Source organism: Zingiber officinale, chromosome 5B (assembly GCF_018446385.1).
Source record: "Zingiber officinale cultivar Zhangliang chromosome 5B, Zo_v1.1, whole genome shotgun sequence".
NCBI lineage: Eukaryota > Viridiplantae > Streptophyta > Magnoliopsida > Zingiberales > Zingiberaceae > Zingiber > Zingiber officinale.
Window position 1 is genome coordinate 138497555 of NC_055995.1, and position 15824 is coordinate 138513378.

At 38.2% G+C, this 15824-nt stretch overlaps 3 protein-coding genes across 5 annotated transcripts; 2 read left to right on the forward strand and 1 right to left on the reverse strand.

Annotated features, from left to right (window-relative positions):
* The first annotated feature begins 287 nt into the window (after window positions 1–287).
* LOC121987930 (two-component response regulator ORR6-like) lies at window positions 288–1792 on the forward strand. The gene is made up of 5 exons (XM_042541632.1): window positions 288–1010; window positions 1093–1139; window positions 1224–1301; window positions 1365–1435; window positions 1504–1792. The coding sequence occupies exons 1-5, from the start codon at window positions 896–898 to the stop codon at window positions 1586–1588; spliced, it is 396 nt and encodes a 131-aa protein (XP_042397566.1). The 5' UTR covers window positions 288–895; the 3' UTR covers window positions 1589–1792.
* A 368-nt stretch (window positions 1793–2160) lies between these two features.
* LOC121986330 (pentatricopeptide repeat-containing protein At5g66520-like) lies at window positions 2161–4013 on the forward strand. The gene has a single exon (XM_042540212.1). It carries the CDS (start codon window positions 2277–2279, stop codon window positions 3870–3872), a length of 1596 nt encoding a protein of 531 aa, XP_042396146.1. The 5' UTR covers window positions 2161–2276; the 3' UTR covers window positions 3873–4013.
* A 1917-nt stretch (window positions 4014–5930) lies between these two features.
* LOC121986331 (pentatricopeptide repeat-containing protein At3g53700, chloroplastic-like) lies at window positions 5931–9350 on the reverse strand. 3 transcript variants are annotated; one of them, XR_006113377.1, is made up of 3 exons: window positions 7511–9348; window positions 6300–6650; window positions 5931–6214 (listed from the first exon to the last, which is right to left on the reverse strand). XR_006113377.1 is itself a non-coding variant. In XM_042540213.1 (3 exons), the coding sequence occupies exons 1-3, from the start codon at window positions 9289–9291 to the stop codon at window positions 6632–6634; spliced, it is 1731 nt and encodes a 576-aa protein (XP_042396147.1). In that variant the 5' UTR covers window positions 9292–9350; the 3' UTR covers window positions 5931–6631. The 3 variants fall into 3 exon arrangements, 1 of the variants encoding a protein (XP_042396147.1); XR_006113378.1 differs by having other exon boundaries at window positions 5931–6217; XM_042540213.1 differs by having other exon boundaries at window positions 5931–6650; window positions 7511–8691; window positions 8761–9350.
* Window positions 9351–15824: the final 6474 nt, after the last annotated feature.

Below are 15824 nucleotides of genomic sequence, written 5' to 3' on the forward strand. Positions count from 1 at the left end.
TCATAGATGATTTTTCCTTTTAATTTATCTATTGGAGTGCATACTCAAAAGCGAAATTCAAAATTTGATTCTTAGTTATCCAATTATCGGTTCTAATTCTTATAGTTAGACCGACTGAAAATAAAGAGATATTTTAAATATAAATTTTTTTTTATGTATATTAAAAACAATTTTAAAAATATCTCATTTTTAAAATTTAAAATTTTATTGTTATTTTAAAAAATAAAAATTTTTTACTTTAAAATAAAAATACAGTTCTAAAAGAGGAAGGTGGATGCTGTTCCTCCCCCAAAGATCTCTGCCGCCGCCGTAAATGCGGCCGGATCTACTTTTTTCCTCCCCGAATCTTTCCTCTCTCCCTCTCCTCCCCTTCCGGCAAAAGATCTCCATCGATACGCTACCTCTCTTCTTCCTCAATATTCTATCCATTCCCCCCGCCACACCGTCACCACCATCACCTCCATAAAATCTACGGCAGCAGAAGAAGCATAAGCAGGCGCGAAAGCCAATGATTAAACTGTGAAATCTCCATGCACGTCCCCGTATCTCTCTCCCATCTCCCTCGGTTCCACTGCGCCAATCCCCTCCCTCCTCCCTCTGCCGCAACATCATGCGTACGATATCCCAATAGATTCGGCCATGACGCCACCGCCGTGATCTGATTCGCCTCGTTGCCGCTGGCTGATGAGATCAACCAGTCAAAGGCGTGGACTTTCTACCCCAGTCCGATCCTATAAGTAAGACAGACAGGATCCTGCCGAGATCGTATCGCATTGAGTTCGCCTTGGGATTCTCTGCGCTCTGCTTCCCCTTCGGCTTTGGCACGTCTTCTGCCACTTTTGTTTCTCTCTGTATATAAAGAGGCGTCGCGGTGTGCTCTTCTACGACAGCGACAATGGCGTCGTCGAGGGGAGGAGACGGGGAGCGCCAAATCCATGTGCTGGCCGTCGACGACAGCTCCGTCGACCGCGCCATGATCGCCAAGCTCCTCCGCAGCTCCAAGTACAAGGGTACCGGAGGAAGTCTTGTTGTTCTTGTGTGTTTGATGAAATGAGAGGTCTTGTTCTTCATGTGTTTGTTGTTTTGCTGCAGTGACGGCTGTAGACAGCGGGAAGAAGGCGCTGGAGCTGTTGGGGCTGGTGAGTCCCGCCCGTTCACTTGTAAATCTTGCTATTTTAAGCTGTTTCTGTGATCTTAATTGAGGATTCTGTTCGTGATGGCAGGAGCCGAATGTCAACATGATCATCACAGATTACTGGATGCCGGAGATGACTGGATTTGAGCTTCTCAAGATTGTCAAGGTGAGAAACACAATCTTCATCTTCATCCACCAAGAAAGAATACTAATATCAATTTTGGGTCAGGAGTCCTCTGAGCTAAGGCAAATCCCTGTGGTCATAATGTCATCTGAGAACGTTCCTAGCAGAATCAACAGGTAAATTGGGAAATAAAGTTGTTCATTCAATTGAATCTCGACTTGGATTTGATTTTTATTTGTTGCAGGTGTTTGGAGGAAGGAGCAGAGGATTTCCTGCTGAAGCCTGTGAGGCCTTCAGACGTGTCTCGGTTGTGCAGTAGAATGAGATAGGAATCGAGTTCCTGAGGAAGGAGAGATCTTAATTTTCTGACTTTTTTGTGTGATTATTTGTTTGTTTTGGTGTTCATTTTGGAGTGTGGGGAGAACAGAGTGGAGGATAAAGAGGAAAAGAAAGCTTTGTGTTCCTTGAAGCCTCTATGTCTCTTCTGTGAACTTGTGCAGTTGTTATTCGAGTTAAATTGTTCAGAAATTTCTCACTTTTGTTGTTTCTGAGGAATTCTCTGTTGGATGAGGCGGAAGGTCATTTGGCAGTCTTATCGATTGTTGGATTTTTGGCGAATCTAACGTAGCGGGTCAATCAGCAAATCTCTGTGGATTCTGGTTGACTTTTGAAGCACTTTGGATAGATATTTGCGGGTCTCGCGTCATGAAATGTGGTTTACCGTGGAAAGTTGCGCGGTGATTACCAATGAGAAATTGGAAAAAAAAAAAAAAAGTAAAAAAAAAATTGTATCTGATGTGGATTTTTGATAGAAGAAAATGAAGGAGGTTTTTTAGAATGTTTTCTTAAATTTAAAATGTAGTTTAGTCCTGTTCTTCAGCGCAAGGATTTAAGATGAAAAGGTTGATGTGAATGTATTTGGAAGAGTAAAAAAAAAAGAAGTTAATTTTCATTATTTTTCATGATATTTTGTCTTGTCAACGATCGTGGCATTGACAGTCCGACGGCTGCCGAGAAATGCCGCCGTCGTTTACCAAATACCTCAAGTCCGACCGGCGAACCCTCTGCCTTCTCCGCCATCCCCATCTCTCCCTACGCGGGGCCCACCAAATCCACGCCCACCTCCTCGTGTCCGGCTTCATTTCCGACCCCTACGCCGCCGGCAAACTCGCCGCCTTCTGCGCCGTCTCCCCCCGCGGGGACCTGCGCCACGCTACCCTGCTGTTTCGCCGCCTCCCCTGCCGGTCCGCTTTCCTGTGGAACACCATGATCCGCGCCCACGTCGAGCGGGGCCAGGCCGGCGACGCCCTGTCGCTCTACCGCGACATGCTCGCCGCCGGCTTCCTGCCCAACAACTACACCTTCTCCTTTCTCCTCCGTGCCTGCGTCGATCGAGACTCCTTATCTGACGGGCAGAAATTCCACGCCCTGATCGTCGAGCTCGGTTGGGAGGCGTATGACTTCGTCCAGAATGGGCTGCTCCACATGTACTCTTCTTGTGGGTGCCTCCGCTCCGCTCGCAAATTGTTCGACGGAAGTCCCGACAGAGATGTAGTCTCCTGGACTGCCATGCTCACTGGCTATGCGAAACAGGGGCAGATGGCGAATGCCCGCGAGCTGTTCAATCGAATGCCTGAGAGAAATGTGGTGTCTTGGAGTACTTTGATCGGCATGTATGCTCAATTTGGGAGATTCAAGGAAGCCTTGGATGTCTTCAATGAGATGCAAGTTTGTGGAATTCAGCCAAATCAAGCAGCCATTGTCGGAGCTCTGTCGGCGTGTGGCTCTCTCGGGGCACTGGACCAGGGGATGTGGATTCATGCCTTTGCGAGGAGGAACGCAATGGAGTTGAATCGAATACTAGGAACCGCGCTGATTGATATGTATGCTAAATGTGGGTGCATCGAGAGTGCTGTGGAAGTGTTCGAGTTAATGCTCGAGAGGGATGTGTTTGCATACACAGCGATGATCTCTGGCTTATCGAACAATGGATGCATCAAAGAGGCATTGGGATTGTTTAGTAGAATGGAAGAGGAAAGAGTGAGGCCAAATGAAGTCACTTTCATCTGCGCCCTTAGTGCTTGTGCACGAATAGGCTTTGTCGATCAAGGGAGGATGATATTTGAGAGCATGGATGGAGTCTACTATATCAAGCCCGGAGTCGAGCATTACGGCTGTTTAGTAGATCTTTTGGGTCGAGCAGGGCTTGTCGAAGAAGCAAAGAAGGTGGTGAGCGAGATGCCCATGGAGCCTGACTCGTATGTTTTGGGTGCATTGCTAAATGCCTGTGGAATGCATGGTGTGACAGAACTGGGGAGGGAAACGATCGAGGATCTAAAGAAATTGCGCCTTGATCATGGTGGCATTCATGTGTTGATGTCGAACATGTATGCGTCGGCCGATCAGTGGGAGAATGTAGCAAAGGCGAGGAGGGCAATGGAGGTGAGACAGGCAATGAAGGTGCCTGGTTGCAGCATGGTTGAAGTTGATGGTGTTGCATATGAATTTGTTGCTGGAGATCGATCCCACAAGCAGATCAAGGAAATTATTTCGGCGATAAGGGGGATCGATAAGCAACTTAGATCGTTCAGTAATGATCCTTCAGCAATTTAGATTATAATGACATTTTTCAAGTTAGTGATGTCGAGATAGGGTTTAGGGCAATCAATGAGTGAAGAGATCTACAAGGGATCATTTAGTTACCAAAGTTCATAATTAACGCTGCAATTTGCATCATAATTTAATTCCCATCAATTCCAATTGCCATAAAATATCTTTCATTTTGATTTATTAGCAAATGAACATATTCATTGAAACAATTTCTTTGAATGACTGAGATTAAGAAGGCATTGAATGGTCATCTATCAGTTTATTGGGCTAGCAAGTTGGCCCTCTATGGGTTTCTCGGGGTGGAATGCTTGTCGGTTGAGAAGCAGTGTCACCTGGACATCACCGGCACGGCAGGACATGAAACGATCCTCCTCCTCAACAATGTCTACTCGATCCTGTATGACCCTGTTGCTCGATACACCAATGAGAAGGTGTCAATTCTAGTTTTTCTTAGCCATTTCTTTCAAAGCAAAGGAAAAAGTTATTTAGGATAAATAAATAAATAGAGTTGATTAGTTATAACAATGAACGGTAAATCTTTATTTTGCAGCCTTCATTTGCTATACGATTAAAGAAAAATACCTATCATGCATATCAAAAACTCTAATTATATGAGGTTTTGGAGCATTACCTGATGATCTCAGAGTTCCAAGGCTATATTGAGAAGGCATTCTACTAGAGTTGCTTTGTGTCTGAGAACCACGAGTACACCGTCTTCTTCGTAGATGAAATCGAGCGTGTTAGGTGCTTAAAATGAGTCCATATATGACCAAACCTAAGCGGTGGCAAAGTAGGCAGATCCTGAAGATGATCCTAGATACATCCAAATCCGCCCTGTCAATTTCATATCATAACAGTTTGATATCACATAAATTCTGAAAGGATCTAAAACTCAATATTTTTGAGGGAAAAGGGACTTGAATTTACTGATAAGGTAAAGTCAGAGTAAGAGAATGAAATGCTACATTGTAAAGATATGTTTGACTGTTGTGCACAGGATTGTTGAGAGATCAAACCTTGCAGCTTTGGAATTCCTGATGTCGAAGCAGCCTAGGGGAAATGTGAGGATACAAGAAGAATAACGTTGACACATTATAGTGGCGTAGCTAGAATTTTAGTTCAGGAGGGATAATTTTTAAAATTCTAAATATTAGTACAGATCAATTTTCACTCCCTAAAAGTATAAATTTCGAATTCAATGAGTTAAAAATGAACTTAAATTTAATTTTGTTTTTAGTTTAACCCTTGATTTTAGTTGAAATAACGATCTGTTGATCCTCATACCTTATCTATGACTCAAAGTCAAAGAATCATTTAGGTGAAAAAGGCAGAGAAGAAAGATGTAGTGGAGGGGGAGATGCCCTATTTAAAGTAGGTATATCTCATATTTTCTTAAAATACTCAATATTTATATTTCACCTAATTTATTATTAGCATAATATTTTAGACATATAATTACTTAATTTAATGACTAGATTTTTTCCCAACCATTCAAAAATAATAATAAATTGATAATAAACAAATAACATACTTGACTAACAAATAAAAACATAAATTTAAAAAATTGACACTATATTTTTTTAGCACATAAATATGTAACAAAAAAGATTAAACAATAAAATTTCACCATAATTAAAAGGTGTTTGCTATGGAGACTTGATGTAATGACAATGACGATACTCGTAGCAAACAACAGCAGCGCCGGCAATAATATCGTGTAGTGATAAAAATAGGGGTCATAGTGGCAGAGAGGAAAACACAAGGAAAAAATAAAATAAAATAATGAAGACAAATAAAAAAATAGGAGAGAGGGGAAAAAGAAATTAAGGGAGAGAAAAAAAATAAAATTCATTGGGTTTTTTATGTAAAATTTCATAGAATTTTAAAATTTATAATTAAATCTTTTTATTTTTATCCCAATGTACAATTTTTTTTCTCAAATTTCAGGAGGTGCGGTCGCACCCCCAAAGTTCTATCTAGCTACGCTCACACAAGAATATCCAATATATTTGCTCAGGTGACCAAATTCCAGTGCAGATACCAAGAGATCCAGAAAGGCCATCCACAAAAGATTCCAAGGTATCTTTCATAATTTTAAAAACCATAGCCAACCATCAATTGCTATTAACCATTCCGTCGAATCTCTAAAGATTGAACGAATGGATCTTTTCTGTTTGCAATTTAGGATTAGATTTACAAAGAACATCCAAGTATTTGTCATTTGAGGGATCAGACAATATCAAACTGGTGGTACCGGCGACCTGGTGCAGCAACATTTGAGAAGTCCTCCATAGTCCTCATCTCTACAAACTCCACAATGCCCAACGTAGAAAGACTTCAAAAAGCTGCTGCCAGACACAAGAGAGGCAATTGGAGGACTCAAAAGAAAGGCTACTTCAAAACACAATGATGACTACTGGAACCCCATACCCTTTCTCCCACCAGCAAATGTTCCTGAAACGCCAACCTCAACCTCAAAGCCACCATCCTCTTCAAGAAGACAGAGGAGGAGAAAACTGCTGATGGTACCACGACTCCACGAGCAAGAAGAGAGACAGTAGCACAATCGATCTGACAACACTAATGGTGATGGCAGTGATCTCGGCAGCATCTGTAGGATTCAGGAGAAGAGAGGTGGTTGAAGCACAGGGCAGTGGATTTCAACAACACAAAGCTGGTAGTATAGCCTTGGAAGTCTTCAATAGCTCCGAGTTGCAGATTCTGTTGGCTGGAGTAACTTTGTTCGTCATTGGAATGGGAATTCAGGCTAACGGTTTGATTCTATTGTAAATAAAGAAGGATTTAGAAGATGACAATTTTTGGTATAGGAAATAACTCGAGCATAAAAATATTCAGCAGAGATAACCAAGAAATTTGGAGAATCCAAATGATTGTAAGATATTTAAATGCAAGCACATATGATATATCCTAATAACACAAACTCTCTTATAAATTATTTCCCAATATGAATAGTTCAGAACAAACAAAATGGCTGGCTGAAGAAAATAAGCTAAACTTCAGATATATATTATTTGATCAAAAAAATTAGCTAAAGACAAAGATATCTAGCTGCCAAAAAGAAATAGGATACAAGGGTACTTGTACCCCTCAATTAAATGAACTGTTGCATGAATAATTTAACTTTCTACACAGTGAGAAGTAGATATGCAAATTGTAACAATTAATAATGCATAAAATATCTAAAACCTGATTGATTTGGAGGCAAAAAAAATGAGTTAGGTGCATGTCAGGAAAACAAACCAAGCAAATGCTCCTTGCTTTCAGTTATTTACATGTCATTACAGAGACATTACAATCATTGTTTGGACAAGCACAACCATTGTTCTCAATAGGTATTTTATCAAAAGAAATTTTTGACCCACAAAGTGCTTGGCTTTGGAGAGAAAAAAAAAATAGTGGGTGTTCATCTAGATTAAGAACAGTCAAGAGATGGGGAGAAGAATATGTATTTGCTTTAAACATTGCAGTCATGGCGCCTTAAATAAATAGTTCAATATATTATAAGTAAAACGTTATGCCTATTAACAAAAAATGTGCTTCCTAAATACTTTGGTCATCCATCGATTTGTACAGAAAGAAACAAGCATTCACAAGAAGAGATTCAAAATAAGAAAAAGTACCTGCCACGTTTTTGTATATGTTTTTCTATTCGAAGCATTTTGTCTAGAACAATACATACTTTGTGTATTTCTCCACTTTGACAAGAACCAATCATGCAAAATGCCTTGATCAAATGATTGAAAATTTGGGCATCAAAATCCAAATTGTGGGCTAACATTTCTTCATATAGACCTAGCAGTTGACCAATCTTTCTACTCCTGACCAGCCAATAGGACAAATGTGCAATTGCCTCTGATGGGTACACACCTTCAACAGATCTCACAAAATTAATGGCCTCCACAAATTTCCGATTCCTACAAAGGCCATCAACAATGGTACTATTGGTAATTTTGTCTGGCTTAATGTTTACCATATTCATCACAGCGAAAAGATTCTGAAGTTCATCAATTTTTCCTGCTCTATAGAACTCATGAATCAGAATATTACATGTAACAATATCAGCGACAAACCCATTGCTCACAAAGATATATTTTGCGGTCATGTATTTTCCTGCTTTACAGAGGCAATGTATAACAATATTGAAAGTTTCTGTGTCTGGGCGTATACCCTTCTTCAACATATCAGTGAAGAGCTTCAAGACCCAAGAGAATTTTCCAATCTCACAAAGCCTGCTCATTATCGTATTGTAGCTGACTACATCAATATCTATTCCCAACTCCAAGCTCCTCTCCAAGAGGTGGTTACCTTCCCAAACTGAAGACTGGCGACAAATGTTATCAAGCACAATGTTCAGTGTCACTACAGTAGGACATAACTTCTTCTCAAGCATAATCTCCAATTGTTTAAAAGCAGCATCCGCCATGCCCGCTTTACAAAGCCCACTGATGTATGTGTTGTATGTGACTGCATCTGGTTCCCAACCATACGATACATCGCTCTCTAAGATATGTGCAACCTGGTCGAAGTAGCCATGCTTGCACAGCCCATTAATCAATATATTGTAAGCCACAGCATCTGGCGGGCAACCGAGACTCCTCATTGCTTCCATCAACCTCATTGCTGCCTCGACCTTCCCCTGTGAGCAGTATGCCTGAAGGAAAGGAGTGTAGGAATGTGCATTTGGCGCACAGTGCCCTAGGAGCATTTGATCCATTACATTCCATGCCTCCTCGACCATCCCAGCCCTGCACAACCCCGCGATCAGCGTCGAGTAGGTGACCACATCAGGATCGCAGCCGCTCTGCACCATCCATTCAATGATCTGGCGTGCCGAATCAAACCTTTTGAGGTAAAAAGAATAGTACTTCACCAGAACTGTTAGAGGTCCAGCATCCAGCTTGACACCTGACTTGATCATTTCATCGAACACCTTCTCGGCATCCTCCGATCGGCTCGCGGCTAGGAGCGCGTCCAATACGGTGGTGTAGCAGAATATGTCAGGATCACATTTGGCTTCCTTCATGTCCCGGAAAAGCCTGAGGACCTCGTGCAGGTTGCCAGCGCAGCTGAAGGCTTTCATGAGGAGGTTGTAGTGGAAGGGATCGGGTTCGAGAGGCCGGGCGCCGGGTTCTGGGAAAGAGGAGCGACTCTGGGCGGGAGAAAACTTCAAGATCTGGGATAACCTGGAGATGATATCCGAGGAGTGATCGGTCTCTTTGCCGCCGACGGCGACGGGGACGGCGCTGACTGGATCAGAGATCGTGCTGTGGCCGCGGAAAGAAGGCCGGCGCGTCGAACGGCGGCGGATGGCATCCATGAAGAAGCCGAGAGTTGTGACAGCGGATCGGATCGCCGTCGAGAGAGAGGAGGAGGAAGAAGAGGGAGAGAAGCAAATAGCCATTGAAGAGGGATTTTGCAATCGCGACCAAAGTAATTAATTAATGGACACATTTGGGATTAATCGTAAAATAGGCTTGCCTTGTCTGATAGTTGTAATTGTGTTGAATCCTTATCATGTTTATCATTTGATTTAATAAATATAAAAATATACAAAATAATATAAAATAACTAAAATTTTAAGTAAATTATATATATATTTTAAATAATAAATGTTTGTATTGTCTAACTTATCTAAATTTGTTCACCTCTAAAATTATCAATTAAAATTTATTATGATTCTTGAAATTTTTTATCATAATTTGATATTTACAATGGAGGGGTGTAAAATTAGATTTAAGAACTAAGGGGGCATTTGGTTTAGGGAAATAGGAGTGAGGAATGAGAATAAGAATCATTGATTGTCATTATTAATGTTTGGATTATAGGAATAGGAATACAAATAAGGGAATGAATCCTTGAAATTGGATAATAACTCATTCTCATATACCTCCCCTTCAATGAGTCATTACTCTATTTTCATCAATCAAAATATTTCCTTATTCAAAAAATACTCTTAACCTAAAACTAAAATTTTCTCCCTTAATATCAAATATCAAAATATATTTATTTATTTTTTCTTTCATATCACTTCTCTCTCATCATATTTTCTCTTTCATCATTTTATCACACAATTTCTCTCTCCTTAATCTCTCCTATCACACTCTCTTTCTTTTTTTTCTCATTACACTTTCTCTCTCCTCAATGTCTCCCATCGCACTCTCTTTTCTCTTTTTTCCTCATCACACTTTCTCTCTCATCATACTTCCTCTCTCCTCAATCTCTCCCATTACACTCTCTTTTCTCTTTTTTTCTCATTACACTTTTACTCTTATCACACTTTCTCTCTCCTCAATCTCTCTTGTCACACTTCCTTTTTTTTTTCCTCATCATACTTTCTCTCTCATCATACTTTCTTCCTCATCATACTTTCTCTCTCCTCAATCTCTCCCATCACACTCACTGTTCTCTTTTTTTCTCATCACACTTTCTATCTCATCATACTTTCTCTCTCACCATACCTTTTATCTCATCATACTTTCTCTCTCATCACACTCTCTTTCCTCATTTTTTCTCATTATATTTTCTCCCTCTTCATCCTCTCCCATCATATTTTCTCCCTCATCTTCTCTCATCATGATCTCTCCTATCACACTCTCTTTTCTCATTTTCTCTCATCACACTTTCTCTCTCTTCATTCTCTCTTATCATACTTTCTCTCTCATCATTTTCTTTATCATATTTTTCTCTCACATTCATTTTTCTCTCACATCTAATTTGTTCTCTTATTTTCCTTTAAGGGTAAAAAAGAAAATTTCGATTTATTCCGATAGAAAATATGCAACTAACCAAACATTGTTTTTAAGAGTAATATCCATGCTCATACTCATTCCCATTTCACAATACAATGATTCCTATTCCGATTCCTATTATTAGAAAAGAATCAAACACCCTCTAAATGTAAGAGAATAAAAAACATACCTCAATTGAGTTGTTAGGTTCAATGGGTTCATTCTAATTGATTTAATCCAAGGCTCTAACAATTCGAACACCTTACTCGGCTTAATCAACTCATTTTTAGTTTTAATATAAGATTCTATTAATAAATATTACGTGGTTAGGATTACTTAAAGGCTGCGTTTGGTAGGACGTAATCTGCCTTGTAATGTAATCCTGATTACATTACAAGGTAGATTATTTTGTTTGTTTCACTTTTAAACTTGTAATGTAATGTAATCTGGATTACAAAATGTAGTGAAGTTTTGTAATCTGGATTACAAAGCAAATGCTATGTAATCCGATTACATTACGAGGTCACCATCCCATCAAAATTTAAATACCGAATATACCCTTAGTCCACCGTCGGCCCCCGTCCCCCTATGTCATCTGAGTTTACTATACGAAGGGAAAAAAGAATCAGCATCTAAAGGATAATTAAAATGACTAAATCACGTGGGCCGTTATGGCTATTAATGTGGTTTAACCCTCCATCAAGATCCTATGATAGATTATAGAAAAAAAGTAATATTTGAGAAGAGAAAATACAAGTGGTGAGTAGCAACTAGCAAATAAACAATTAGAGTTATTTAAAGGTGAATTTGAGTTCAGAACATAAAAGAGAAAAAAGAATTGTTATCAAAAGAGTAATCCAAAGCTCCCACAAATATAGGATGTTGGAGAAAAAGTCAGACCATATTTCATATTGCAATTGTCCAATACGAGAGGAAGAACATTACACCACCATACTTAGTTCATCAATGCAGTTAGGTCTACTAATAATAAACTATATACACATACTGCAGTTATTTAGTATTTTTATTTACAATAGATACTTCCAAATTAACTACATGGATAAAAAATAAAGAATTGTAATTAAGTATTTTGATTAATTGATAAATGTTCATGTCTTCATCTATTAATTAATTCTTGTGGCATTGTCGGCGAGACTGGCTTCAACATGAGAAATCTAGCTAGTTGCTGAAGAGGTCCTCCTCGAGATCATTAGCGAATTCTTGGACCTCGGCATCCATCATCACATCATCTTGTGTCAAAGGGATCGCTGTGAGAAGGTCCTCCTTGAAATAGGCGACGAAAGAAGGAAAAAATAGTCGTCTTGATTTGATGAATCAAAAAAATAATTTAAAAATAAAGAGTACAATGTTTTTATATGAAAAATCTAAATCCTAAATTAAAAAGGTAAAAGATAAAGTTCCCCTAAAAACATAAATAAATAATTCTAATAAATTTATATAATCTAACATCCTCCTTCAATCTATGCTACAGTCAGAAGCATTGAGAATTTATCAGACAAAAACTGGAAACGCGAAGCGGAATGAGCCTTGGTAAATATATCAGCTATCTGCAATGAGAAAGGAACAAAAGGTAGTGTGATAGTATCAAGTTGTAGATGATGACGAGTGAAATGACAATCTATCTCAATATGCTTCATTCTCTCATGAAAAACGGTATTGCGCGCAATGTGAATGTCACTCTGATTATCATAATGAAGAGCAATAGGTTTTTGAAGAAAAATTCATATATATGCAAGCAACCAATGTAGCCAAACAATCTTACAAGTGGTGGTAGCCATGGCACGACACTCAACTTCTGTGGAGGCACTACAAGAAAACAGTAAAATAGCGACGAAATATTAGCGACGAAATAATTATTTATAGCAAAAATAGACTATTAGCGACGGAAATCAATTTCGTCGCAAAAAATAATATTAAAAAATATTTTTTTCCCAAGGTCATTATATTTGCGACGAAATTATCAAACTCGCCGCTAAAATTTTAATATTAGCGGTGTGAATAAATACGAATTAGCGACGAATCCGATATTTCGCCACAAAAGCTTATTATTAGCGGCGAATTTATATAATTTCGCCGCTAGTTTGTATTATTAGCGGCGAAATAACGAATTAAAAATTCGCAGCTAATATGTTAGCGGCGAAAATTGCAAATTCGCCGCCAATATACCATTAGCGGCGAATTTGATATTTTCGCCGCTAATAATAAGAATTAGCGGCGAATTCTATAGAATTCGCCGCTAATCCTCGTATTTCTCCCCAACGCGATCTTTCCCAAATCCGCCGCGATTTTTCTTCTCCTCCGCGTCGCGATCCTCTTCTTCTCCTCCGCGTGCTCTCTTCTCTCCGCGCTCTCTTCTTCTCCGTCCGCTCGCTGTCTCCGCGTGCGCTCTCTTCTTCTCCTCCGCCGCTGCTGCGATTTTAGGTTTTAGGTGCGCCATCTCTTCTTCTCCTCCGCCGCTGCCTCAATTTTAGGGTTTGGATGTGCCATCTCTTCTCCTCCGACGCCGCCGTGAATCTTCTTTGTTTGACGAATCCTGCTCCGGCTCCGGTGACTTCTGCTCTTACCCAGCTCAGGTTTTCCTCCTCTGCTTCTTTCCCGCTCTGAGAAAAGGTACTTTCAATATATCAGTTTTTTCTCTCCATTTGAATAATGTTTGTGCTACAACATTAATTTAGCAAGGCATGAAGTGAAAAACTTGATCTTAATATGGCTGAGCAAGAGTTCTAATAACTTTTTCTACTGGTTGTCTCAGTTACACATGTACTTCAAGTATCTAGTGAACCAACAGTTGATAAGGGAACATATGGTTACTACTGTCTTGCATACTTCAACAACTATCCATATAAATATTTTGCACCTCTCATCTACTGAAAATGACTGGATTTATACTGTTTTTTTGCAATATTTCAAAACCATTAAAATGAAGTATAAATGTTGTTTTTCATTCATTACTTTGCTCAAATATTATGGTCATCTTATCTTCATTGCAAAGAGTTTGGAACATTGATCTATATACCAATATGGGGAATGATGATTCTTGACGTGTAAAGCCTTATAAAATCAGGCAAGAAAACAGAAAATAAATACTTGTTATGATGGCATGTTTACTGGATAGGATCCATATTAGAAGTGGGAATCCTAATAGGTCAAGTCAGATTTTTGGAAAATTTGATCCAACCCAATTAATTTTAATTATCAAGAAATTTCAACAATAGTCAGATTAGATATGAATAAAAAAATTATTCCATTTAGTTTTTGAGTTTCCAATTATTTTTTTTTTGTTTCAGAATCTTGAAAGTTTAATTAAAACCAAAATCCAAATACCACTTTAAATATTTCAATCTTGAGCTGAAACTTGAAATAGTTAAAATTCTAGGTTGACTCAAATCTATTTTTCTAGTTTGCCTGAGGATTATCAAATATTTCTGCTTACTCCTATTTGAACTATAGACCATATAGGATTTTATTCACATCAGAGATGAATATTTTGAAGTTGAGACAATAGTCCAAAGGACATGTCTTTCTTTACATGAACAGTCAAAAGAATCAAGAGAATCCTGACTTATTTAAGTTATTTAATGTAAGTTGCTTATTAATTTCATTGAAACTTATCATCAAACTTATTTATAAGAGTTGCGATGGTGTAAGTGCTTTGTTTGGGACTATATGTGTGTTTTGTTTGAATATGAGGCATTTCAGGTAACTCATTCTATAATAAATGTCTTTTTATATAAAAATTTAATTATTTATTCTATAACTATTATTTTATTTATATGAAATTTTGTGTTGTAGAAACGATCTACCATAAATGCTGAAAATCGAGGGAAACTTCCATATAACCATCGTGGAGGTTCTAAATCATTCATTCAATATAGTTACGATGGTGTAAGTGCTACTTTTATAGTTTTCATATATTGTTTGTTAGTGAATTTGTTCTTAACTGTGTATAATTATTTTTTATGATATTTTTAACATGTTATTTTTTCTAGGATGATATGGTGAGACTACGTGATGAATATATTCAAACACAAAATCCAGAAGAGATCATCAATGTAGTAAAAATTGCGTATACAGTTTATGATCAGGTCCGCGATACTCGTTCTTATACTTTCCTGCCATACTAAAATTTTTATTCACATAAATTTTATTTATATTATCTTCCTGCCATACAGATTGTTATCTTTTCCTTACATCCAAAATATATTATATGATCTTTCTTTTTAGTCATATCTTTAGAGGTTAAGGACTCAATATTTGAGTGGGTTAATTTAGAATGTTGTTATGCATTGAAGAGGTAAAGGGAATTAAAATCATGTCCAACAGTTTCAACATGTCCAGGGAATTAAAATCATGTCCGACAATTTCAACATGTCTAGGGAATTAAAATCATGTTTCAACAAGTAATCATGTCCAACAGTTTCAACGTGTCAACAATTTCAACATGTCTAGGGAATTAAAATGATAGTGAATAGCAAAACAAGCCAATAAATGTCTAACAAAACTTCATGTGCTTAGAATACAACATATATGCTATGAACAGAAAATGAACCCATGAGTGAAGGGAAGTAATTATCTATTTAACCATGAGAACTCGGATTTCATCGATAAGTGTATTACTTCTTTCCTTTGCTTGCTTGGTAGCTATTTCCAGAGACATAACTACATCACCCAATGAAAGCTACAAAAAGAGAGAAATCTAATTAAACAAACAAGAAGATAACATAGCCAACAAGAAAGAGGTCAACAACATCTTACAATTGAAAGGTCTAGCTCAGGAATATGTTGGGACATAGACAGAACATCAGTAGCCTGATCCACATCCCGCCATTCTTTATTTATCTTTCGGATAAAATTATCATCACAAAGCAACACAGAAAGCTCAACTTTATCATACTTGTCAATGTCATCCATAGAAGTATCTCTTGTCTTATATCTGAGGCTTTTAGATTATCACTCAATATTGATTTGCTTTACTGTTAAGATTATGAGGAAACATCAGACATGACATGCTGTTACTCTTTTCTAGGATTTTCATAATTACTAATTATTAAACAATCATGTGCTATTTTTAAATATGTTGAAACTTGTATTAGGTCCTCAGTACTCGTTCGGGATACATTAGAGGACTTGGAAGTGGGCCAAAGCCAGTTAAGTCCACTTCTTCAGATGCCACCTCCTCAAGCAG

What these genes read in the sequence shown, in the direction of transcription:
- LOC121987930 (XM_042541632.1), top strand. Translation starts at nt 896, where the DNA reads ATGGCGTCGTCGAGGGGAGGAGACGGGGAGCGCCAAATCCATGTGCTG. An exon ending in CGCTGGAGCTGTTGGGGCTG is followed by an intron (nt 1,140 to 1,223) that starts GTGAGTCCCGCC and finishes TCGTGATGGCAG; the next exon opens with GAGCCGAATGTCAACATGAT. An exon ending in AGCTTCTCAAGATTGTCAAG is followed by an intron (nt 1,302 to 1,364) that starts GTGAGAAACACA and finishes ATTTTGGGTCAG; the next exon opens with GAGTCCTCTGAGCTAAGGCA.
- LOC121986330 (XM_042540212.1), top strand. Translation starts at nt 2,277, where the DNA reads ATGCCGCCGTCGTTTACCAAATACCTCAAGTCCGACCGGCGAACCCTC.
- LOC121986331 (XM_042540213.1), bottom strand. Translation starts at nt 9,291, where the DNA reads ATGGCTATTTGCTTCTCTCCCTCTTCTTCCTCCTCCTCTCTCTCGACG. An exon ending in CTGGACCTCTAACAGTTCTG is followed by an intron (nt 8,692 to 8,760) that starts GTGAAGTACTAT and finishes TGGATGGTGCAG; the next exon opens with AGCGGCTGCGATCCTGATGT.